A 23,564-nucleotide genomic window follows, 5' to 3' on the forward strand; every position below is an offset into this window, starting at 1 on the left:
TCGTTTGTTCTTTGAGCTGAAAGCGTGCATGTGCCATGTACAGATAGAACTGACTGGTCTGCAATGTAATTACCGTTTACAAGACAAATTCTTTTGCATTAAAACCATACAGGAGATCTAGATTGTTTTGCTCGGGAAGTGTTTTCACTTCTCCATAATGAGGTTTCAAGTGTGTTAAAATATTTCGATCAACAGGCATGTGTGAAAGCCTTTCGTCGATTATGAAACTAAAAAAGTCACGGTTACGTGGCAATCTGAGTGCAAGAGTTATTTACTGTCCATAAAATGCCTGGGAAAATAAATACTGCTATGTGTGTAAAAAGAGCTACCATATTGACGATCTGAGACCATGTTAGGAGTAAAGAAAGTGTGAGAAAGGCAAACCCCCTTCGTGAAACTTTGCTGCTTTTGAGGCACTACACTCAACTTATGGGTACAAAGGGACACCAGTGACTGCACGCTGTGGACGCAGTACGCTTCGGCGAAGCGTCTAATCTCCGTCATAAAAGTTCTCTGTTCTCAGATGAGTGTTAGATTTCTTTTGTTTCTCCGGAAAGGGTTCGCTAATGCATGACTTATCGATTTTTTCATTATTAAATGTCAGCATTGGTATTCGTACAGCGAACAAGTACATTTAGAAACAGAAACTGGAGGTATGAGGTGAACGAAGGTTCTGCGTCTGAGGTGTTAGCACAAAAGCTGACAAACAGAGAAGATAAAAACACCAAGTGTCTGTTTTCTAGCTACAGAACGCACTTACAGCTTTACTAAACAGGAAGTGTTTTATCGAAAGTCTTACAACTAAAAAAGTGGACTGTGAACACACAACTCTGTGGCACCTGACTGAAATGTGAAATGTCACTCTTCTAGTTTCTTCTTTTCTTTTACTGATGTCTTACCCTGTCACCTTACATGGGCCTTAAATATGGTGTTACCTGTTGTGAAGATGTTTTCATGAACACAAGAATGTTTAGAATATTCTGATGTAAAATCATAATGATTTTCTTTTATTTTTTACAGGTTCTGGATGTGTCTGACAACAAGATAAGAGAGCTCACTACCAACTCTCTGTCAAAATATTCCAGTCTGAGGTTTCTCTACTTAGGAGATAACACGATATACCTTGCGGACGATGGAGTGTTCACTCCTCTAAGTTCCCTAGAGGTTCTCGATCTCTCTTTGAATGTATTCCGTAGAATACCCTTCGATGTTCTGCGGTTGCCCGTGTTAAGAAAACTCGACTTTTCGCAAAACGGGATTATTCTGGACGATCCAGATGTTTACAAAGGTGCTCCAGTCAGCAACAGCCTGAAGGTGCTGTCACTTGCCAAGAACAAGCTGAAAGAATTTCCCCCTCTGTGGATGGTGCCTCAGTTAGAGTACTTAAATGTTTCAGGGAATGAACTGCGAAGTATAAAAATCACAGACATTGCTCCAATGTGTCGCTTGAAAGAAATAGATGCAAGCCACAACTCAAAATTGTTTAAAGGTGGACTCGATAAGTGTGACTGTTACTTGTTCTCCACGTGGATTGAGAGGAGGAACATTAAGTTAATTCCGCAAGTGTCTCTCAACTGCCCTCCAACCGATACAGGTACGTATCTGTTAATGTATGCCGTATATTTTTCTTGTAAATGAACACTGTTTGGTGCGGGCGCACACAATGTCCACTATTTTGTGTACCTACGAGTGGAGTATTAGCTCCGACGAGAAACGTGATTCAGTGATGATATCAACTTTCATGGATGATAGAGACTTGTAAATGTATCAGTCTTAGATAAGGGACTGGTACGATAACGACAGAATCGGAAGTTATAAGCAAAAATCACCCTGATACCTCCGATCGGTACTGTTGCTGCTAAGATTGTATCGTAGACAACTATCAGATGTCGAAAACGGGAGGGAGGGGGCGGGGGGGAGAGAAGAGAATGTCCAGTGAACATGGGCTCTGATATGCATACCTGAAGAGTTCAGAGCTCATCATCTTCACTAATATGAAACAAATCCTTCCTATTTAACAAGGTATGCATTTTTGAGCCCATGTTTACTGCACAAAGTTTCCTGGTTTGGCCGATACTATCATCTCGGAACGTTGCCTGCCCTACAATCTTAGCAACTACAGTACCACTGCATGTATGCCACTGTCGGAGATACCAGAACGATTGTCGCTTGTAAATTTAGCCTCCATCGTTTCCAGACCAGACTGATACATTTAGCCTTCTCCATTCCTGAAAGTTGGTAACTTCATCTCGGAATCACACTGTGTATCTAGCAGAAGACATTTCCTCACGCATGTAGCAGCTTCTGTTAGCTAGAAAAGTGGTTTCCTGAAACTGTTGTTCTCTTACAGAAATTGACCTAATTATTTTTGTAACTTTGAAGGCATAGATTCACTTTAGGTGGTCCTGAATTCATCTTTGTTGAGTGCTTGTGGAGAGCAATGTAGTAAAACTATAACCTTTGTTGTCAACAAACACACAAAGTATAGTAAACGCTGGTGTGAAGATGTGGAACGACAGACCTAAAACAAAAATAGGAAGATGAAAAGAATTTAGAAGTCAAATAGTATGAGTTCGGAAAGAGGGAAACCTTTGACGCTATTTAACAACATACCAGCCATTTTGAAAGTCACCGTCTTGGATAAAACTCCTAATTTTCAAATGAATAAGGGGTCATGGCATATCAAGCAGACAGAATTACGCCAGAAAAGCAATGAATTGTTTTTATTTGATCATAGCTTTATTCAGCCTAGAATTGTCCCCATTATGTACACAATAAGGCGAATGTTGGTGATAACACACAGACGAGAGGCTGCGCTCCAACTGTTGTTTAGCACATTTTTAAGTCTGTTGTTATTCACTTGAGCCATTCCTCATGGACTTGACCAGACCCATTACCGGAATGGGAGCACAAGCGTCAACAATACGCTCTCTAAGGTAGGCGAAGATACTGATCCTCGCCGCATACGCAATTGCCTTCGTGTTTCCCAACAGACGCGGATGTTCAAATACATCAGAGTATCGATACCTACTCAGTTCAAAACAACTGAAGTCGTCTGGCGTTATTACTCCTATGACTACTCCAAAAGTATCAATATCTACTCATATCGATTCTTTCTTAATTTCGTATGCGAATGAAGCAATGCAGTGTATGTATATTTGACCTGATTGCTTATTTTATGTAGTCCAATAAACCGAAGGTATTTTTCATTGCGGCGTGATCTTTTCAGCAAATTTCGATCTCTAACCTTCTCCCCCGAAAGAGAGAATATTTTCTTGACGCCCACCTGCTTAGGAAGAAATGACAATAAAATACGAGCTCTTACGGAAATATTAAGGTGTTCGTTTTTCTCACGCGCTTTTAGAGCGGGACACTATAGAAAAAGAACGAAAGGGGTTAGATGGACATTCTGCCAGGCACTTGAGTGTGAATTGCATAGTAGTCACGTAGATGTAGATGAAATAATTTTCTTTACCGATGAAAATCCTTAAACAAAAAAGTGACCCCGTCCAGAAAGAGGAATTACTGTAAATATCTAGGAGTCAACTTGTTCTATTCTGAGTCATAGATGCATCATCTTTCGGAAATGACACTGACTCAATCGACAGAGATGTTGTAACGACCGTGAGTTAATGTTATTGAGTGTATTTGTATAAACATGGGAAATTGTCGTTCATGTCTTCCAATGCTCCAAATGGATTTCTCTTTAAATATATTAAGAGGTTTGCTAAGTAAAGAGTGCCGTACGCTAGCTGTTCGACGTTTCCAATAATCGTATTCCTGTGTACAGTAGACGAAGCAGTATCTTCCTCCGATCACGTGGACTACGCCATTGCTCATAAACCGTAATTTTGAGTTTTTATATGACTCGCCTCTATGCTGCTGGATTTTGAAAATGCAAGTGTTTAAATTTAGATCAAATAGGGTAGCAGTGGATGCATCGTCATCTCAATCAATTAAACGATACTTTTTCTCCAGCTCTCTCAATAACGCCTTGCAATCTTCGACATTTATTGATATTGGTGTGATACTGCTAAGTTATGTTGACAAAAAATTAATCATTGGTATAATTTTGAATATTGTAACATCCTTACGTCCAGAATCTCTTTTGTGACATTCAAAAGGCTTTTAAAAAAGCTGTAAAATGGTGGAGCGTTTCCATCGCTACATGAATAGGCATGTCAGAGGATATCAGAAGAGAATTATTATTACAGCTCTGAATCTTACAGCTTTGAATCTTACAGCTCTGAATCTTACAGCTCTGAATCTTACAGCTCTGAATCTTACAGCTCTGAATCTTACAGCTCTGAATCTTACAGCTCTGAATCTTACAGCTCTGAATCTTACAGCTCTGAATCTTACAGCTCTGAATCTTACAGCTCTGAATCTTACAGCTCTGAATCTTACAGCTCTGAATCTTACAGCTCTGAATCTTACAGCTCTGAATCTTACAGCTCTGAATCTTACAGCTCTGAATCTTACAGCTCTGAATCTTACAGCTCTGAATCTTACAGCTCTGAATCTTACAGCTCTGAATCTTACAGCTCTGAATCTTACAGCTCTGAATCTTACAGCTCTGAATCTTACAGCTCTGAATCTTACAGCTCTGAATCTTACAGCTCTGAATCTTACAGCTCTGAATCTTACAGCTCTGAATCTTACAGCTCTGAATCTTACAGCTCTGAATCTTACAGCTCTGAATCTTACAGCTCTGAATCTTACAGCTCTGAATCTTACAGCTCTGAATCTTACAGCTCTGAATCTTACAGCTCTGAATCTTACAGCTCTGAATCTTACAGCTCTGAATCTTACAGCTCTGAATCTTACAGTTTCGAACATGGCTGTCTTTCAGCAACCATATGCAAGTTCAATGGAGAAATAACACAGCCATCGGGTTGCAAATAATTGTTTAAAACAGTGTCCTAGGTTTCGATATCTCTAAGGATGTCTTCATCAGAATGAAAATTTAAAAGCCCTATAAAACATAGAAATTTTTAGTAGTTTTCACGACAAAATGAGCTTCACTTGTGTGTTAGAAAATGATCGTCAGCTGCATTACTTGGACCTTAGTATTGCCATAGATTGCTTCGGTAGTTTTCGAAAAGCCACTAATACAGATCAGATTGTGCCCGTTTGTTCAGTGCATCCTCATTCCTATAAAAAGCATTTTTCCCTTCAACCATTCATCGTGCAGTTTCTGTGCCGTCGTCACCAGGTAAGCTTAATGAAGAGATGAACTTAATAAAAGCTATTGCAATTAATACGTTGAAAACATCTTCAACGTTAAAACTTACGTTAAGGTGAATATTATAGGTGTCAGTGCTGTTTTTGACAGTACCGCGTATAAGTTATTAGATTCCATTTTGAAGCCCTATTTCTTTATAGAATTCGTCGTCTTCTAGTTGGAAAAAACATGGAGGCAAAGTTGCCTTTTCTATAAACACTAATCCGCAGAAAAATCTTGTTCACAATCTCAAGTCCACAGTTGCTCTTATACACAGTTCAGGAGTTTATGTATTCACTTCTGATACGTGTACTGTTTGCTATATCGGACAAACTGGAAGATCTTTCAGTGTCAGATATAAGGAACATTTATCGGGAATAAGAGGCACTAATGTACATAATTTTACTTTTGCTGGTCGTCTTTTAATTTCCGCTCACAAACTGAAAAGTGTCGAAGGGATTATCATTTTCCATAGGGAATAAAAAAGATCACAGGTTCGACGTGCTCGGAGAGCAGGAGATTTTTAAGCATATTTCTAAGAGTGATGGCTTCATCAATGAACAGTTAAAACTACGCGACATAAGTTTTTTTTTTCGATGGCTTTAATCACTACTTGCTGACTTTTTATTATTTGCTGTGTTTCCTTACCTCCAGTTCCAAAACATCCTTTTCTTCAAATCTCATGTAGCTGTGTACTCCTAATGTTTCCTTCAGTTAGAGGTTTTTGGACAGTGCAGCTGTTTGTGTAAATATTATACAATACTCTATACTTGGGTACGTAATGGACATTTCAGTAAAACCTGATAGATAGCTAGTAGTCGCACTTCATTTTCCAGACTACTTTCTATTTTCTAAAATACATTAAACTCTCATCCTTTAGATTTTGTTTTGATGATAAACTGTTCTTTAATTCGATTATTTCTGTTATAATGTCTCAACTGGGTCGCTCAGTCTTATGTTCCTTGCAAGATGTACGTACAAAAGGCTGGAATGTTTTTAATTTTTGATTTGAGCATGACTGCTCTAAAAGTTGACTATTGCCTTCTCACTATGTAACTTTACGTAAGTAACCTTCATATGTTATGACATTTTTCATCTTGGTTCATGTTTCTGTGAAACCGGTTTTCTGTGTGTTTTATTTAATAGGGCTTTTGAATTTTCGTTCTCATGAAGACATCCTTAGTGGTGCGGAAACCTAGGTCACTGTCTTAAACAATTATTTGCAACCGGTTGGCTGTGTTATTTCTCCGTTAGTTCAAGATAAATTCACTGAAGGAAAACATAAAGGCGTCAGCTGTGTTAGGTACAGATATACCACCTGTTAGTGACATGTGAAAATTTGTGACGAACTGGGACTCAAACCCGGATTTCACGCTTACCCTAACTGTTCGCCTCAACCACTTCGGCTATCTGTGCACGCATACTGGCCCAACCGAATCTCCCATCTGTCAGACTGTCTACAGCCCGTTACAATGATGACTGTAGGGGACTGCAGTGCAGAATGTACACAGTGTGACGTGTGGAAATTTGGATCGGTTCGGGAGGCGTGCATGGATAGCCAAGCTGTTTGAGGCAATCATTCGCTATAAGCGGGAAATCCGTGTTGCAGTTCCAGCCGGCACAGATTTTTGCATGTCACTATTAGGTGATATAATTGTGGCCAAATACAGCTGATGCCAAGATATTCGCATTCAGCGAATTTGTTTCAAATTAATATCACACGGCACAACCGTCATTAATGTCCTTTTTCATCCAGACATGAAACTTAAAATTACTATTAGGCTCAAACTTACATTTTACTTGCTTAATCAAACTCAGAGGCACTGCTGGTTTTGTATTTGTATTTTCATGAGTACTGGTGGGTTCACTAAATTGGACGTATTGCCGAAAACTTCAGCTTTAAAACACTGTTTGCACTTTGCCGTGATACTCATTTTAGCAAAGTATGTCCGTACTTTAGATTTCGGCGGCGCCACCATACAGGGAAAGCGAACACATCAACGAACAATATGGCCGATGGAAAGGTTAACAGGCCCGGGGTAGCAAGGTAAACACGGAGGGCTGAAAGTACCATAGACACAAGAAGGCACCCACTACCTAGATGCATGCGTAAAACCGATTCGGGACAAGTACTGTCCTTTAGATACTCAGTAAGTATCAAAAAAATGATTTCATTGTGGAAGTATTCGGCATTGAAACAAAAGTACTGAATATTTAGTTGCATTGACTTGTATCGCAATGTCGCTACCCACGGAGAGAAAGGCGATGGTGTTAAACCAGGACTTCGTCGTGGCTACTCCACCAGATCTCTGCTATCTATTAATGTACGGCCAAAATTCTCATTACTGACTTAAAGCTTGCCAAAGTTTCCGCGAGACGTGGCAAGTACTGTGCTCTTGGCGCCAGAACAGTATTTGGCGTTACTTCATCCTTAACAGTTTTCGATCATCCAGGTTTGTTTGCTTGTGACAGCCGGTTTCACGGAATTCCGCAAGAAATTTCACCATCTCTCAGCATAGCTAATAGGTGGTATACCTGAGTGGCGTTACTTGAAACCCACTGCGAGAAGACAGCTTCCTCCTCCTCCTCCTCCTCCTCCTCCTGATACGAGGATGATCTAAATGTGTTCGGCATGTGTTAACACCGTCAGCTTGCACGTCACCTGTAAGCAAGAAATGTCAGTCGTGACTCGCGACCGCTCCCTGGATGGGGACGTACGCTGTCCCCGAATCGAATCCGTGCGGCGGATTAATAATGAGAGGTCGGACTGCCGGCCAGCCTAGATATGGTTTTTATGTAGTTTCCCACATCCCACTAGGTGAAAACCGGGCTGGTCTCAAAGTTCCGCCTTAGAAAACACACAACGCAATCATTTAGTACACTTTCTCACACTTGCACACAGAATTTGCACCATAGACAGACAGATCGGGTACGCTGCTTCTGTCCTGGGAAGAGGTAAATAGGAAACTGATGACCTTAGCTGTTTTGTCTCCTGAATCACCTAGTCAGCATCAGCATCGTAACTCAAGACTGAACAAAGCTGCGCCCAAATGAAAGGCACTAGTGATTTTCTCATATTGTTCTCTGTTTGAAAAGTCACATGACACTCTTTGTATTGGAAAATTAAAAGTTACACCCAAGATAGTGGCTTCCAAATGCTCATTACATTGATAGCATAGCGTCAGATATTTTCTCCTCTATCAGCTCATACCATTTGACTTCAGATTTCCATTTGTACACTCTATTATGGACTACAATCAAGTCGTACTATCAGTCTATAAAAGGAAAATTTTAAACTCACGTAGCCTGCCGCTGAGGAAAGTAACCTAGATATTAATATGAAGTGCGCTGTATTATGACACTGAGACTTGCACACTAGGAATGTATGAAAGGAGGCAGGCTGAGGGGGTTCGAAACTTGGTGTTTCAAACAGAGCCAGGTACAGCTGCGCTCCTCTGGCAAACTAACAAAAAAAAGTAACAAGCCAGTGGATGACGATGAAAGAAGAAACACCTGCATGGAACGCATTCTGAGACCTAACAGCCGCCTCCACTCCAAATGGAGAGATTTGTTAATGTCCAAATAATGCAGCATTTCAGTTGTGGAAAATTCGTCGAATTGGGATAGGATGACAACTATCGTTTCTTTTGGACAGGCACTGGAAATCAACCCAAGTACTCCAAACTTCAAAAAACACATCAGTTCAGTCAGACTATTGCAAAATAAAGTATTTTAATCTATGTTGCACATTTTCTGAAACTTGCACAAAGTGACAAAGTCCTTTAACTGATTTCACATGTCACGCTTGAGTCCAGATTGCAGTTATTTTATATGGTCATCACACAGGCATTGTGTTAAAGATTATCATACAATAAATGAAAACAAAGCAGCGTAACTGTACTCACAGAGTTAAATCTTAACACTTTGCATAGATCAACATATCTTATTATTGCATTACTGAATAGCTGTATTTATAAGGGAACATTCCCAGGTGTAATTAAACGATTTTGATGAAACTTAGCTCGTATGTGGAGGACTCATAATTATGCAATACTTAGTTTTTAGTTTCTGCTCAGTTTCACTTTTAAGCAATAAAACATACTATGAAAGGTAATTTGGCATTTTATGCATAGAAGGAATATCTTCAAAACCATAATATAAAAAAAATGCTTCATACAATAGTTAAAATATTATTAATGTTCCTGAAAACTGTGTAATCAATTTTGTAATAAGCTGAAGTAGTACAAACTACCCTACCACACTTAATTATGAAAAATGGAAACTTTTGTTACAACTAAAATTAAAGAAGCTTTCATGCACATCTATCTGCTTGTACTAAAGCTGTTTCCTGAAATACAATCTTTGGAAAATAAGCTGTACAGAATGTGCTGCCAGAGTATTTTCAAAACCTATAATTAAAATATATAAAAGTTAATTACTTTTCTCGTTATTATTTACTCACTTATTTTTGTTTCCTGTTTGAAATTGTTACATTATAAATTCGTCTTTTTTATCATTTCACATGTGTACTTAATTTAAAATAATAATTTGCTCATTATGAATGTACAAAATCATTACAATAACGACAATCTGCAAAAAAATACTTAAATAATAATGTTCTTATACACAATGCACATGAAATGAACAAAATGTCGTCATATAACACTGTGTGACACTGTGTAACATTGTGTAATTCAATATTTTAAAAAATTCATAAGATTTGCAAATTGTGGGCGATCATCTAAATATCCTGATTTCTATCAGGCACATTTCAATACATTGAACAGCCTTGGGGAACAAAACGTCCTTTTGAGCTATCAGTCTTCAGACTGGTTTGATGCAGCCCATCACGAATTCTTCTCCTGTGCCAAAGCTCGTCATCTCAGTGTAGCACCTGAAACCTATGGCCTCAATTATTTGCTGGATGCATTCCAATCTCTGCCTTCCTCTACAGTTTTTGCCCTCTACAGCTCCCTGTAGTACAATAGAAACCACCCCCTCGTTTCTTGGCAGATGTACTATCGTTCTGCCCCTTCTCCTTGTCAGTGTTTTCCTTATATTACATTCCTCTCAGATTCCTATCAGAACCTCGTCATTCCTTAACTTGTCATTCCACCAAATTCTCAACATTCGTCTGTAGCACCACATCTCAAACGGTTCGATTCTCTTCTGTTCCGGTTTTCCAAAAGTCCATGCTTCACTACCATACAATGCTGTGCTCCAAACGTACATTCTCAAATTTCTTCCTCAGATTAAGACCTGTGTTTGATACTGGTAGATTTATCTTGGTCAGGAATGCCCTTTTTGCCTGTACTAGTCTTCTTTTGATGTCCTCCTTGCTCAGTCTGTCATTGGTTATTTTGTTACCCAGGTAGTAAAATTTCTTAACTTCATCTACTTCCCAACCATCAATCCTGATGTTAAGTTTCTCTCAGTTCTAATTTCTCTCATTACTTTCGTCCTTCTTCGATTTTCTCTCAGTCCATACTCAGTACTGTTCATTCAATTCAGCAGATCATGCAATTCTTCTTCACTTTCACAGGATAGCAATGTTGTCAGCAAATTGTATCATTGATATTCCTTCCCCTTGAATTTTAATTCCACTCCTGAACCTTTCTTTTATTTCCGTCGTTGCTTCTTCGCTGTACAGATTGAACAATAGAGGTGAAAGACTACATCCTTGTCTTACACCACTTTTAATATGAGCACTTCGTTCTTGGTCGTCCACTCTTATTTCCTCTCGACTCTCGTACGTATTGTGTGTTACAGTCTCTCCCTATTGCTTACCCCTATTTTTCTCAGAATTTCGAACATCTTGCACCATTTTACATTGCTGAAAGCTTTTTCCAGGTCGACAAATCCTATGAATGTATCTTGATGTTTCTTTAGTCTCGCTTCCATTGTCAACTGCAACGTCACAATTGCCTCTCTGGTTTCTTTACTATAACCAAACTGATCATCTAATACATCCTAATTTTCTTGATTCTGCACTAATAACTGTAGCTTGATTATGTCGTTTCTCAGGTGCAATTTTACATTGTAACCATTAAGAAGTAGTAATTTGAAATTTTTCTTCACACACCATACACTCAATGGCTGTACCTGCCCTGTCAAGTCTCTTGTGATCACCAGATGAAACAGTTTCTTGTCCTCAGGTATGATGGTCAAAACGGTTCTTTCGCACTGACCACACCAAGAATCCCCCCCAGGGGGTCCACAACTCTTTTGTGGACACGTGTGTAGCGAGCACGGGACCCCGAGCTAATGTGGCCCTCCTTCCTTTCCGGGCTGCATACCTTCCCTTCCCTATCCCTTCCCTTCCCTTTCCGCATCCCTCCCCGTCCCCCATCTTCGCCCCCCCCCTCACCTCTGGCTCTTTCCTTCCCTTTCTCCCCCTCTGGGAGTATGGTTTGTGCCTACGTCCGGAGACGGACGCTCGAAACTTTTCCAACTTACTTGCTTTCTACACTTGCAAGTCCTCGTCCTTCCTCTGTCCTTCTCTTTTCCTTCCCTCTTCTCCTTGCCCTTTTCTCCGCTGCGGCGTTTGAGACCCCCTCTTCTTTCCTTTCCCTTTCTCTTTTTTCCTCCCTGTGCGTGTCTGAAGGCCGACCCACGCACTTCCATGCGTAGCCGGTGACATGGTAACGCGTAATTCCCCGCCCCGGGTAGACAGGTAGGACACGTACGTACCCCCTGGTAACGGCCAGGCCCAGGCAGGGGTGATTACCCGAGCTGATACCGTCCGAAAGTGCCGATCGTTGCTCTCCCAATCGTGGAGACAACCAAATTTTTAGGCCTTACATTTGACAGGAAACTTAGCTGGTCTCCACATGTCATATTTGGCCGCCCGTTGTACCCGTTCTTTAAATGTCCTCCGTGTTCTCAGTGGTCTGTCGTGGGGAGCGGATCGAACCGTCCTACTTCGTCTATATCGGTCGATCGTCCGCTCCAAGCTGGATTATGGGAGCTTCGTATACTCCTCTGCACGGCCATCCATCTTACGCCGCCTCAACTCCATTCAACATCGGGGTTTACGACTTGCGATCGGAGCATTTTATACCAGTCCCGTAGAGTGTCTTCATGCTGACGCTGGCGAATTGCCACTCACCTACCGGCGCAATATACTGCTTTGTCGGTATGCCTGTCGGCTACTGTCAATGCCCGACCATCCGTCTTATCGTTCCTTTTTTGACGACTCTCTTGACCGTCAATACGGGTTGTATGTCTCTGCCCTGCTACCCCCTGGAGTTCGCTTCCGTCGCCTCCTTCAACACCTTAAGTTTTCACTCCCTGCAACCTTTCGAGTGGGCGAGAGCCGCACGCCACCTTGGCTCCAGGCTCAGGTCCGCGTTCACCTTGACCTCAGCTCGCTCCCAAAAGAGGTCACCCCTGGTTCGGTTTACCACTCCCGTTTTTTGGAACTCCGTTCGAAGTTCATCGACATGACTTTCATTTATACAGATGGCTCTAAGACCAATGACGGGGTCGGGTGTTCCTTTATTGTCGAGGCACAAAGTTTCAAATACCGGCTCCATGGCCATTGTTCGGTCTTCACAGCTGAGCTCTTTGCCCTCTACCAGGCTGTTCTTTACATCTGCCGCCACCGACATTCTGCTTATGTCATCTGCTCAGATTCCCTGAGCGCCATCCAGAGCCTCAGTGATCCGTACCCGGTTCACCCTTTCGTACACCGGATCCAACGCTCTCTTCAGCAGCTGGTGGACGTCGGTTCTCCAGTTAGCTTTATGTGGGTTCCTGGCCATGTCGGTATCCCTGGGAACGAAGCTGCAGATGCCGCGGCCAAGGCTGCCGTCCTCCAGCCTCGGACAGCTTCTTGTTGCGTCCCTTCGTCCGATTTTAGCAGGGTGATTTGTCGGCGCATCTTATCTCTGTGGCATGCCGATTGGGCTGCACTTACCGACAACAAGCTTCGGGCCTTAAAACCTCTTCCCGTGGCTTGGACGTCCTCCTCACGCCCTTCTCGGCGGGAGGAGGTCGTTTTAGCCCGGTTAAGAATTGGACACTGCCGGTTCAGCCATCGCCATCTGCTGACGGCTGCGCCGGCGCCGTTCTGCCCATGTGGGCACTTGCTGACGGTTCGACACATTTTAATGTCCTGTCCAGATCTTAACACACTGCGCCTCGATCTTAACCTGCCAGATACCTTCGATGCCATTTTAGCGGATGACCCACGAGCAGCTGCTCGTGTTCTTCGTTTTATCAATTTGACAAAACTCGCTAAGGACATTTGATGATGCTGTTTTTTAATCCTATGCCTGTCAGTCTGTCTTTTATCGTGTTTTCCCTTTTAGTTGTTGTGGTCAACTTGTGCCTCGCGGTGCATTCTTAGAGTAGTCAGGGCGCTAATGACCATTGAAGTTGTGCGCCCTAAAACCACAAAAAAAAAAAAAAAACGAAAGTGCCGATTGGTCCCTCCGTCCGTTTGTCGGGAGGTGTGACCTGAGGTGTGAACAATCACCTAAGGCGGGTGTGCCCTCGGTGAGGGCCCCCACAAGGGAGGAGCGCGCCATCGGAGACGCCGGTAATCATGGGGGATTCTTCCGCAATGGTTTCCTCACCTTCCACTATGTCTGCTCACAAACGTAAGTTCACTGAGTCTCAGCCACAGACGGTTCTTCCATCGTTGCCACAGTTCCTTCTTGTTTCTCGGTCTGACGAAGGTCACGACTTTTCCACGGTCAACCCTTTCATTATTCAGAAAGGTGTCGACGCAATTGCGGGTCCTGTAAAGTCTTGTTCCAGATTACGGAATGGCACCCTGTTGTTGGAAACACATAGTGCCCTCCAGGCTCAAAAATTGCTGCGTACTTCTCTGCTCCACACCTTCCCTGTCCGGGTGGAACCGCACCGTACCTTAAATTCCTCGCGTGGAGTCGTTTATACACGCTCCCTCGATGGATTGTCTGACGAAGAAATTCAGCACTACCTGTCTGACCAGGGCGTCACAGCTGTTCATCGAGTTATGAAAAGGGTTGACTCGAACATCATTCCAACCCGCACTGTCTTCTTGACATTTGACAAAGTTCAACTCCCATCAAAAATCAAAGCAGGCTATGAGATAATTTCCGTTCGCCCTTACGTCCCAAACCCTACGCGTTGCTATAGCTGTCAGCGGTTCAATCACACCAGCCAGTCCTGTTCCAATCCGGCCAAATGTGTTACGTGTGGCAAGGATGCCCATGAGGGTGCTTGTCCACCTCCATCCCCTCGCTGCATCAACTGTATGGGTGACCACGCTGCTTCCTCTCGAGATTGCCCCGTTTTTAAGGACGAAAAACTCATCCAGGAAATAAGAGTGAAGGAAAAGGTGTCGACCTTTGCTGCTCGAAAGTTACTCGCCAGTCGACAGCCCACTGTGCCTCAGACAGGAAAATACAGCACTGTCCTTGCTTCTCCTCGGCCAACAAAGGAGGCGACCACGCAGACTTGCGACCTCACCTTTAGTACCACGGTCGTCAGATCGGCCAGCGCAAAGATCGCCCGTTCAACCTCACCACTTTCGCTTGCCCACTCAATGGCTCACCCTTCGTCGGGTTCTGCTAAATCTCGAGCCCAAAAGTCAGACGACAAGTTTCGAAAAAAGAGCATTCTCGTGAAGAGTTTTTACGTACCGCAACTTCACAACCATCGGTTCCTCCTTCATCTAAACATCATACTTCCAAGAAGGCTACGAAGAAACACAGTTCCTCTCCTTCTCCGCCAAGGCGTGTCCCATCTACAGCACCACCTGGCGGAAATCGCCCTCGGCCGTCTTCTGTGTCGCCAAGGCGCACTGCTGGTGGCCGGTCAACTGGCCGATCGTTGGTGGCTGGAGCTGCTCCTGACCAACCTATGGATCAGGATCTTCTGCCTGCGACTGAATGCCATTCCATGCTGTCGGTCGCAAGCTCTGAGCAGTCGTTGAGTTGACAGCACCCTTGGTCACGTTGCTCCATTTTCTGTTCACACTATGTCCATTATCCACTGGAATATCCGCGGCATTCGAGCCAATCGGGATGAATTGTCGATCCTCTTACGATCCTACTAGCCGGTCATCTTCTGTCTTCAGGAAACAAAGCTGCGTCCCCATGACCGCTTTGTTCTCCCTCATTTTCAGTCCGTCCGATATGACCTCCCCTCTGTTGAAGGCACTCCAGCCCATGGAGGACTCATGATTCTGCTCCACGATACTCTCCATTATCACCAAATCCCCTTAAACAGTTCCTTCCAAGCTGTCGCCGTCCGTCTTTCCCTTTCTGGATACACGTTCTCTCTTTGTACGGTATACATTCCATCGTCCACACCAATGGCACGAGCTGATTTCCTTCATCTTCTTGGTCAGCTTCCACCCCCATATTTGCTGGTTGGGGACTTCAATGCCCACCACCCGCTTTGGGGATCTCCACATCCTTGTCCACGTGGCTCACTATTGCTAGACGTCTTCCACCAAGCGGATCTAGTCTGCCTCAACACTGGGGTCCCCACATTTTTGTCTGCCTCCACGACAAATTTACCTCATTTGGACCTTGCGGTCGGTACTGTTCCGCTAGCTCGGCGCTTCGAATGGTTCGCCCTTGATGATACACACTCGAGTGACCACTTTCCATGTGTTCTTAGACTGCAGCCTCAACTGCCATATATGCGCTCGCGACGCTGGAAGTTTGCCCACGCCGATTGGACACTTTTGTCGTCTCTAGCGACATTCGATGACCGTCGCTTTCCCAGCGTCGACGATGAGGTCACACATATTACCGACGTTATTCTCACAGCTGCGGAACGTTCAATACCACGCACCTCCGAATTGCCCCGGCGCCCCCCAGTTCCTTGGTGGAACGAGGCATGCCGTGACGCAATACGTGAGCGGCGACGTGCTCTTCGCATTTTCCGTCACCATCCAACTTTGGCAAACTGTATCCGATATAAGCAGCTCCGTGCGCGATGCCGTCGCGTCATCCGCGATAGCAAGAAGGCAAGCTGGAAATTCTTTATTAGCTCATTTAACACCTTCACTCCCTCCTCGGAAGTTTGGAGTCGGCTTCGACGGTTCTCAGGCGCGCCTATTTTCTCCCCGGTCTCTGGGCTCACTGTCGCGCATAACACATTAGTGGACCCCGTCGCAATTTCTAACTCGTTGGGTCAGCACTTTGCTGAGATTTCGAGCTCTTCAAATTACCCGCCAGCGTTTCTCCCGAAGAAACGTGCAGCGGAAGTGCGACCTCTTGCTTTCTCCTCTCAAAATCGCGAAAGCTACAATACTGTTTTCTCCATGCGGGAACTCCAACATGCCCTCTCTTCTTCTCGCTCCTCCGCCCCAGGACCGGATGGTATCCATGTCCAAATGTTGCTGCATTTATCAACCCATAGCCTGCGTTACTTCCTTCGCCTTTACAATCGAATTTGGACCGACAGTACCTTTCCCAGGCGATGGCGGGAAGCTATTGTCGTTCCAGTTCCGAAACCTGGAAAGGACAAACATCTCCCCTCTAGCTATCGCCCCATTTCTCTCACGAGTAGTGTCTGTAAGGTTTTGGAGCGTATGGTGAATTACCGTTTAGCTTGGTGGCTGGAATCCCGCAGTCTTTTAACACCAGCCCAATGCGGATTCCGAAAGCATCGTTCTGCCGTTGACCATCTTGTTGCTCTCTCCACTTATATCATGAACAATTTTCTCCGGAAACGCCAAACGGTAGCAATATTTTTTGATCTGGAGAGAGCATACGATACCTGTTGGAGGACAGGCATCCTCCGCACACTGTTCTCTTGGGGCTTTCGAGGCCGGCTGCCCCTTTTTCTTCGCGAATTTATGGCAGAGCGCACATTTAGGGTGCGGGTGAACACTACTCTCTCCCGTACTTTCTCCCAAGAAAACGGGGTACCCCAGGGCTCCGTGCTGAGTGTTGTACTGTTTGCCATCGCCATTAATCCAATTATGGATTGTCTCCTTCCTGATGTCTCGGGCTCCCTCTTTGTGGACGATTTTGCGATCTACTACAGCTCTCAACGGACCAGCCTGCTTGAAAGACGTCTTCAAGGATGTCTCGATCGCCTCCACTCGTGGAGCATCGAAACCAGCTTCCGTTTCTCACCCAGTAAGACCGTTTGTGTTAATTTTTGGCGACGTAAGGAGTTTCTTCCGCCCTCCTTACATCTAGGTCCTGTCAACCTTCCGTTTTCCGACGTCGCTAAATTCTTGGGTCTTATGTTTGACAGAAAACTGTGCTGGTCCTCCCACGTTTCCTATCTTTCGGCTCGCTGTCTGCGTTCCCTTAACACCCTCCGTGTCCTGAATGGTACCTCCTGGGGAGCGGACCGAGTGGTCCTTCTCCGCCTCTATCGCGCCTTAGTGCGCTCGAAATTGGATTATGGAAGCATAGTCTACTCCTCTGCTCGGCCGTCTATTCTTCGGCGTCTCGACTCTATCCACCACCGTGGATTACGTTTAGTGTCTGGAGCTTTTTCACCAGCCCTGTGGAAAGCCTTTATGCTGAGACTGCTGAACCTCCGCTGTCCAATCGGCGGGCAGTCCTTCTGAGTCGTTATGCTAGCCATCTGTCTTCCATGCCTGCTAATCCAGCCCATGACCTTTTTTTCGACACCTCCTTTGATGTCGGGTATGCAGGCCGCTCCTCCTCCCTCTCCCTACTACCCCCGGGAGTCCGCTTCCGTCAACTGCTCCATTCTCTCTCCTTCCGCTTTCCTAAAACCTTCTTGACAACTTGGGGTACAGCACCGCCTTGGCTCCGTCCCCGGATCGACTTGCTTAGAGACCTATGTCAATTTCCCAAGGATGGTACCCCTACACTTGTCTACCGTCGGGCATTTGCTGCTCTATGTGCACAAATGACGGAAGCCACATTTATTTACACCGACGGCTCGAAAACATCGTTAGGTGTAGGGAGTGCCTATATTGTTGGCGACACCCCAAATCACTTTCGGCTTCCCGACCAGTGTTCGGTTTATACTGCGGAGCTTTACGCTGTTCTCCAGGCTGTCCACTACATCCGCCGCCATCAGCGGATACAGTACGTAATCTGCTCAGATTCTCTCAGCTCTCTCCTAAGTCTCCAAGCTCTTTACCCTGTGCACCCTCTGGTCCACCGGATTCAGGACTGTCTGCGCTTGCTCCACCTGGGGGGCGTCTCAGTGGCGTTCCTCTGGCTCCTGGGACACGCTGGTATCTGTGGGAATGAGGCGGCCGATATAGCGGCCAAGGCTGCAGTCTCTCTTCCTCGGCCAGCTATTCAGTCTCTTCCGTTTACCGATCTACGGAGCGGTTTATGTCGCCAAGTTGCTCATTTATGGCATGCGCATTGGTCAACACTTCCCCATAATAAATTGCGGGAAGTGAAAGCCCTTCCTTGTGCTTGGACCTCTTCCTCCCGAACGCGTCGTCGGGAGGATGTAATTTTAGCTAGACTCCGGATAGGGCACTGTCTTTTTAGCCATCGACATCTTTTAAGCGGTGATCCTCCCCCACTCTGTCCCCACTGCTCTCAGCTGTGGACGGTCAGACACCTTTTAATTGAATGCCCCTATTTTCATCCGTTACGCTCCCGTCTACAGCTATCGCCTGATCTATCGTTGATTTTAGCAGATGACACGCGCTCAGCTGACCGCGTTCTACAGTTTATTAGTGACAGTGAAATGACGTCAGTCATTTGATTTTTTTTTTTTTTTTTTTTTTGGGGACAACCAACCCCTTTCTATAGTGGATTTTTAAGCATTCCTTCTGCCTTCAGTTTCTCAAATTTTATGACTTTGTTCCCCTTGCTGCTGATTTTAAATTTCGTTTTTTTCCTGTTTCCTACGTCACGGGGTGGGCGCTAATGACCATAGAAGTTTTGCGCCCTAAAACCACAAAAAAAAAAAAAAAAAAAAAAAACAAGAATCTAACAATAATACATATTTTCCCCTGCACCAGGAAAGTAAACGTCCAGCGAATATTAGTCTTCAGAAAGAGATTCTTGAAATCTTGCTCCAAACTTTCTATTAGTCTCTTTCAAAACTATGGAAAAGGGAGTCAATGAGAAAACAGCTTTGGGTGTCATACCTGAGGACAAGCAACTTGCTCATTTTCTAGAAATGTTTCTTCATAAAACAGCTTTATTATGCATATATGGATGTGGCATGAAATTTTCTTCATTATTTATGAAAAGTTGTTTATTTTTCAAAATATATTTTTGATAGTGAAGGGTTTTGTAAAATTTCAAAGTATTATTAAAGTTCATTGTACACTTTTTAAGAATCCTAACTGCATTTCCACTTTCACATGGAACACATTTTTAAATATGGTGGTTTCAAAGATACTCATTTGAAACTTACTATGCAAATTACCTTCGCAGTGTGTTGTACCCCTTAAAAGTGAATTGGACAAAACAAAAAATATGTGTTGCATTATTTTGATTCTTTTATATATGCACCAAGTTTCATCAAAATCACACTTCAGAATGTTCCCTTGGTTAGTTGCAATAAATTTAAATCTTTCAGTACAGGCATCAAATCAGTTTAGTGACATTTGGTAACAGTCTTTCATTTGTTAATTTTTTCCTTCCTATAGTCTAGGTTTACCACAGGTTTTTTTTCCTAGTAGATTCTTTCCAGTGGCCCTAGATTTCACAGTTTGTTACTGATTATGGGGTGCCAAAAGTACACTTCATTATTTCATCAGTTACAGACTCTGCTGTTAATATATTGAATATCTAGGTTAACCATTGTAGATTAATTGGCAAATGCACACTAGATTGCTATTTACCAGTTTCCAAATTTGCAGTTAAAGAAAGTTACTCTTGTGTAGAATGTTGTATAATAAGTTTAATTTTTTTAACTGTAATATTTCAAACTCTAAGCCTCCCCTAAAACATTGGTGTAAGAAGTGCAGTCTTTGACAGACAATCTACCTTGTGCCCAATTAATTATGAAGGCAGCTACAATAAAAGTACAAATGACTCTCGAGAGTCCCTCCAACAACTTCACTACTAGTCCCGCTGTATTTCAGTATTTAGCCAGTGACAGCCAAAAGCAATAAATTTAAAAACATAATTTATACATAAATTGTGTAATTCAACCAACACGATCTAAAACATGCTGTAACAAGAAGATAGTTGGTAAAAATACTAAAGTGGTTGAAACTCGTGCCCTTTATCATATGATATATCTCTGAACCACAGGTAATTGATTGTTGAGTCAATTATATTTTTATATTATGGAAATTTTTCTGACTTGGAAACAAAATACACACAATCATGTAATTTTTTAGTTTGTTGTTGATATTGAGGGTTTGCTGCTATTGTCTGCTGTCTCACTTATTCTATATTTTAGTAAGAAATTGCAGTAAAAAAATACTGTGATTAATTTTTAAATTTTATTTCTCCTGACTATAATGTATTCATATGTTTGAGATAAAATTGTTTGGATTTAGTGTAGCTGTAAAGATGCAGTGCATGTTTATGGTAACAGAGCCAGTAATAGAAAGATTTTGCTTTACACTTACAGAACTCTGTGAGAATTCAACATCACTGAGAGAAGCATTAGATCTCCATTCGAGATGTAATAGCAAAGTAGAGACATTTCAGCGTCAAGCTGCAATAAAGAAGACATGGATGTGGGCAGGGATAGCAGCTGCTATCTTTCTGATCATCGTGCTCACTGGGGCACTGTTTATGCACTGCAGGAATTCCTCAAGGAGAAAAGTGTCTGCAAACAATAACAACCAGATGGCGTGTAATGATGTGAAGAAAATGCCTCCAGACCCTTCATCTTCGCAGCTTCTACAAGACTTGTAGTTCTTAATGGAGCAGAGAGTGACTCGAGCTTCCTACACATTCTCTCATCTCTTTGTACATACAACTGTTCTGCAATACGACTGTGATGTTTCTGTGATGTAAGTGGTTAGTATTAGTTTCGCTTCGTGAAAGTGAATGCACTGAAAATATGATAGTGCAAAGACATTCAAAGACAATATATACAATCACTTTAGTGTTCAGTGTGGCTGTGACTAGAGCAAGAAACTATAGCTCACAAACTTACCATGTCCAGCATTTATGTGCCTAAGAAGTGTTCCTTGAAGTTTATGAAAGTTATGACAACTCGAGGAGATAACAGACCAAGCAAATCTATTTGAAATTTTGCTACAGATCAAAGGCAGTTAAATAGCATTCATCATCTAATTGAGTGAGAAGCAGTCAAATTTTGGCAAAACTATGAACTTCAAAATGAAAGAATGAAGTAAGAGTATATTCAATAATACAACAGTCTGCTGGAATTGGCTGTGTTCTTTTCAGCAGATATTATTTTCAAGATATGCTGTAGTGGTTATCTAACCCATACTGCTTTGGAACGTGAATGAGGCTTATTTCTGATGTGTTTAGGTGAAAATAAGAGGACCCCCAAGGTTTCTCATTGCCCTCAACAATATTTTTCTCCTCTAAAATCAGTATAGAGCTAAAAGTTAAAGAGAAAAGTGATATTAAAACCTGGGAGCACCTTCATTTAGCAATATTTATTATAGAACAGTTATTTTGATTATAAACTGTTCAAATTCCTGTGTCGCATTGTTTCAATCTTTGTTAGAGTTACTGGTACAGACGTTAACTGTTAACAGAATCTGCATGGAAGTCATTTGAGTATAAACATTATTGATGTTTTAAATTTGATTAAGACAGTATAAAAATCTCCAGTAACAGAATGTTACTTTTAATGACATCCATTAAATTGCAGAGGCAGTTATATAAATGATTAAATTTGTTATGTAGTGACGAGTGTGTCATTTTATCAGATATGCTGAATGGTGACTTGTACTATATCAGACGAAGTTTGGAAAGTTGGACAGTTTCTATAGGTTCTTCTTGAATGCACTGTAAATATGCTCATACAGTGAACTGCTTGTTAATTATTAGAATGCAGTAAAATCATTTCTCACAGTGCAGCACAATGACAGCAACAATGCTGAGTAGGTGTTCTTATCTTACAATCTATGTAACATAAATCACTGCTGATCAATATATTCGAACTAATTCAGAGAATGTTAGACATTTAAGCCAGTTTGTAGGTTATTTTCTTGTTAGTATGAGCTTTTGTATGTTGTAACTTGACTGAAAATGAGGTTTTGCCAACATTTCGGTTTCATGTAGTGTGTTCAATATTTGCTAGTAATCACCACCTTGCATGCCGCCCCCCCTTCCCCCCCCCCCCCCCCCCCCCAGCCTTCCCACCACATATACAAACACATTTACGAATTTTAAATCCTACAAGTTTTCCAGTTTAATGTAGGTGCTTGTAAACACATCTCTTCCTTTTGTTCTTTTGCCCATTTTCTTCATAATGTGGAACGTTAATGGCCCAAATGAGATTTACTCATTAGTCATTTGGCAAAATAGTGCATGTGTAACATTAAGCTAAACCCTTATTTTCCTTCCTATCTTCAATTTTCTAGATACTTTCAACATACAGTTAGACAATAAAGTCACTTGTGTTGTGTGATGTGTATTAATCTCTACTTGTCTGTCCAGATTTCACAGCAGAAAAACTACCTAATATGTTGTTACAGTTTTAAATCCTTTCTCATACTGTTTTTTTATTGGGTCTTTTTGTAGGCTAAGAGTTGGGAATTTTATAGGTGTGTTACATTCTTAATGTCTTCATGTTCAGTGTATCATATAAATCGGCCTTCCATCTTTAAGTTAAAGGGAGTATCAATGCTCTATCCTGATAATGTTAAATTTAACATAGTTGTAGCCCATTTCTTTAGGAACTATTCAAGGCAATAAAACTTTGAAAGGATGTAGTGAAATATCTTACACATTCACCGATTTCTTAGCACATATCTCACTTTGTTAGGGATCAAGACATGAATTTAATGTAGGTCTTAAAAATTTAGGTAAGTCTTAAAAAATGTTTTTATGATCAAAGAATGAGTGCTATCTGTACCAGTGTAGATCCACATAAATAAAATATCACCACCAATAAGAGGTAAAAATTACAGAACATTTGTTCGAATAGCGTCTGAGATAATAGGAAACACTTGCAAAAACCTAGTTTATCAGAAATTGCACTTGAAAGTTGAAGTAAAGGAAAACTCACTATTGAATGAAGTGACAGCCTAAGCCTCTCCAGCCTTCGAATCTTTCTCTTTCTGGGGATCTTGCTGCTGCTGCTGCTGCTGCTGCTGCTGTTGTATTTTTTAACAAAGTTTCTGCCTTGAGGACTCACTGACTATCTATTTCTTGAAGGATTGCCTCTGTACTGTGGCCAGACTAAAATTTTCTTCAGAACCTTTATTCTGCTTGCATTCATCACTGAAGGAGATCACAGCACTATTGACCCCAATATTCACTCTTTTAAA

The 23,564-nt window shown here is 42.5% G+C and overlaps 1 protein-coding gene across 1 annotated transcript in view; it reads left to right on the forward strand.

The window, feature by feature from the left end:
* The window catches only part of LOC124748835 (probably inactive leucine-rich repeat receptor-like protein kinase At5g58150), a 167,130-nt gene extending 144,736 nt beyond the window's left edge, over nucleotides 1–22,394 (forward strand). The window contains exons 5-6 of the mRNA XM_047248963.1: nucleotides 1,021–1,594; nucleotides 20,717–22,394. Of these exons, the coding sequence (XP_047104919.1) occupies nucleotides 1,021–1,594; nucleotides 20,717–21,006 (864 nt within the window). The 3' untranslated portion in view covers nucleotides 21,007–22,394. The remainder of the gene's footprint in view (nucleotides 1–1,020; nucleotides 1,595–20,716) is intronic.
* The last annotated feature ends 1,170 nt before the right edge of the window (nucleotides 22,395–23,564 follow it).

The sequence above is a fragment of the Schistocerca piceifrons genome, chromosome 1, assembly GCF_021461385.2.
Source record: "Schistocerca piceifrons isolate TAMUIC-IGC-003096 chromosome 1, iqSchPice1.1, whole genome shotgun sequence".
NCBI classification, from domain to species: domain Eukaryota; kingdom Metazoa; phylum Arthropoda; class Insecta; order Orthoptera; family Acrididae; genus Schistocerca; species Schistocerca piceifrons.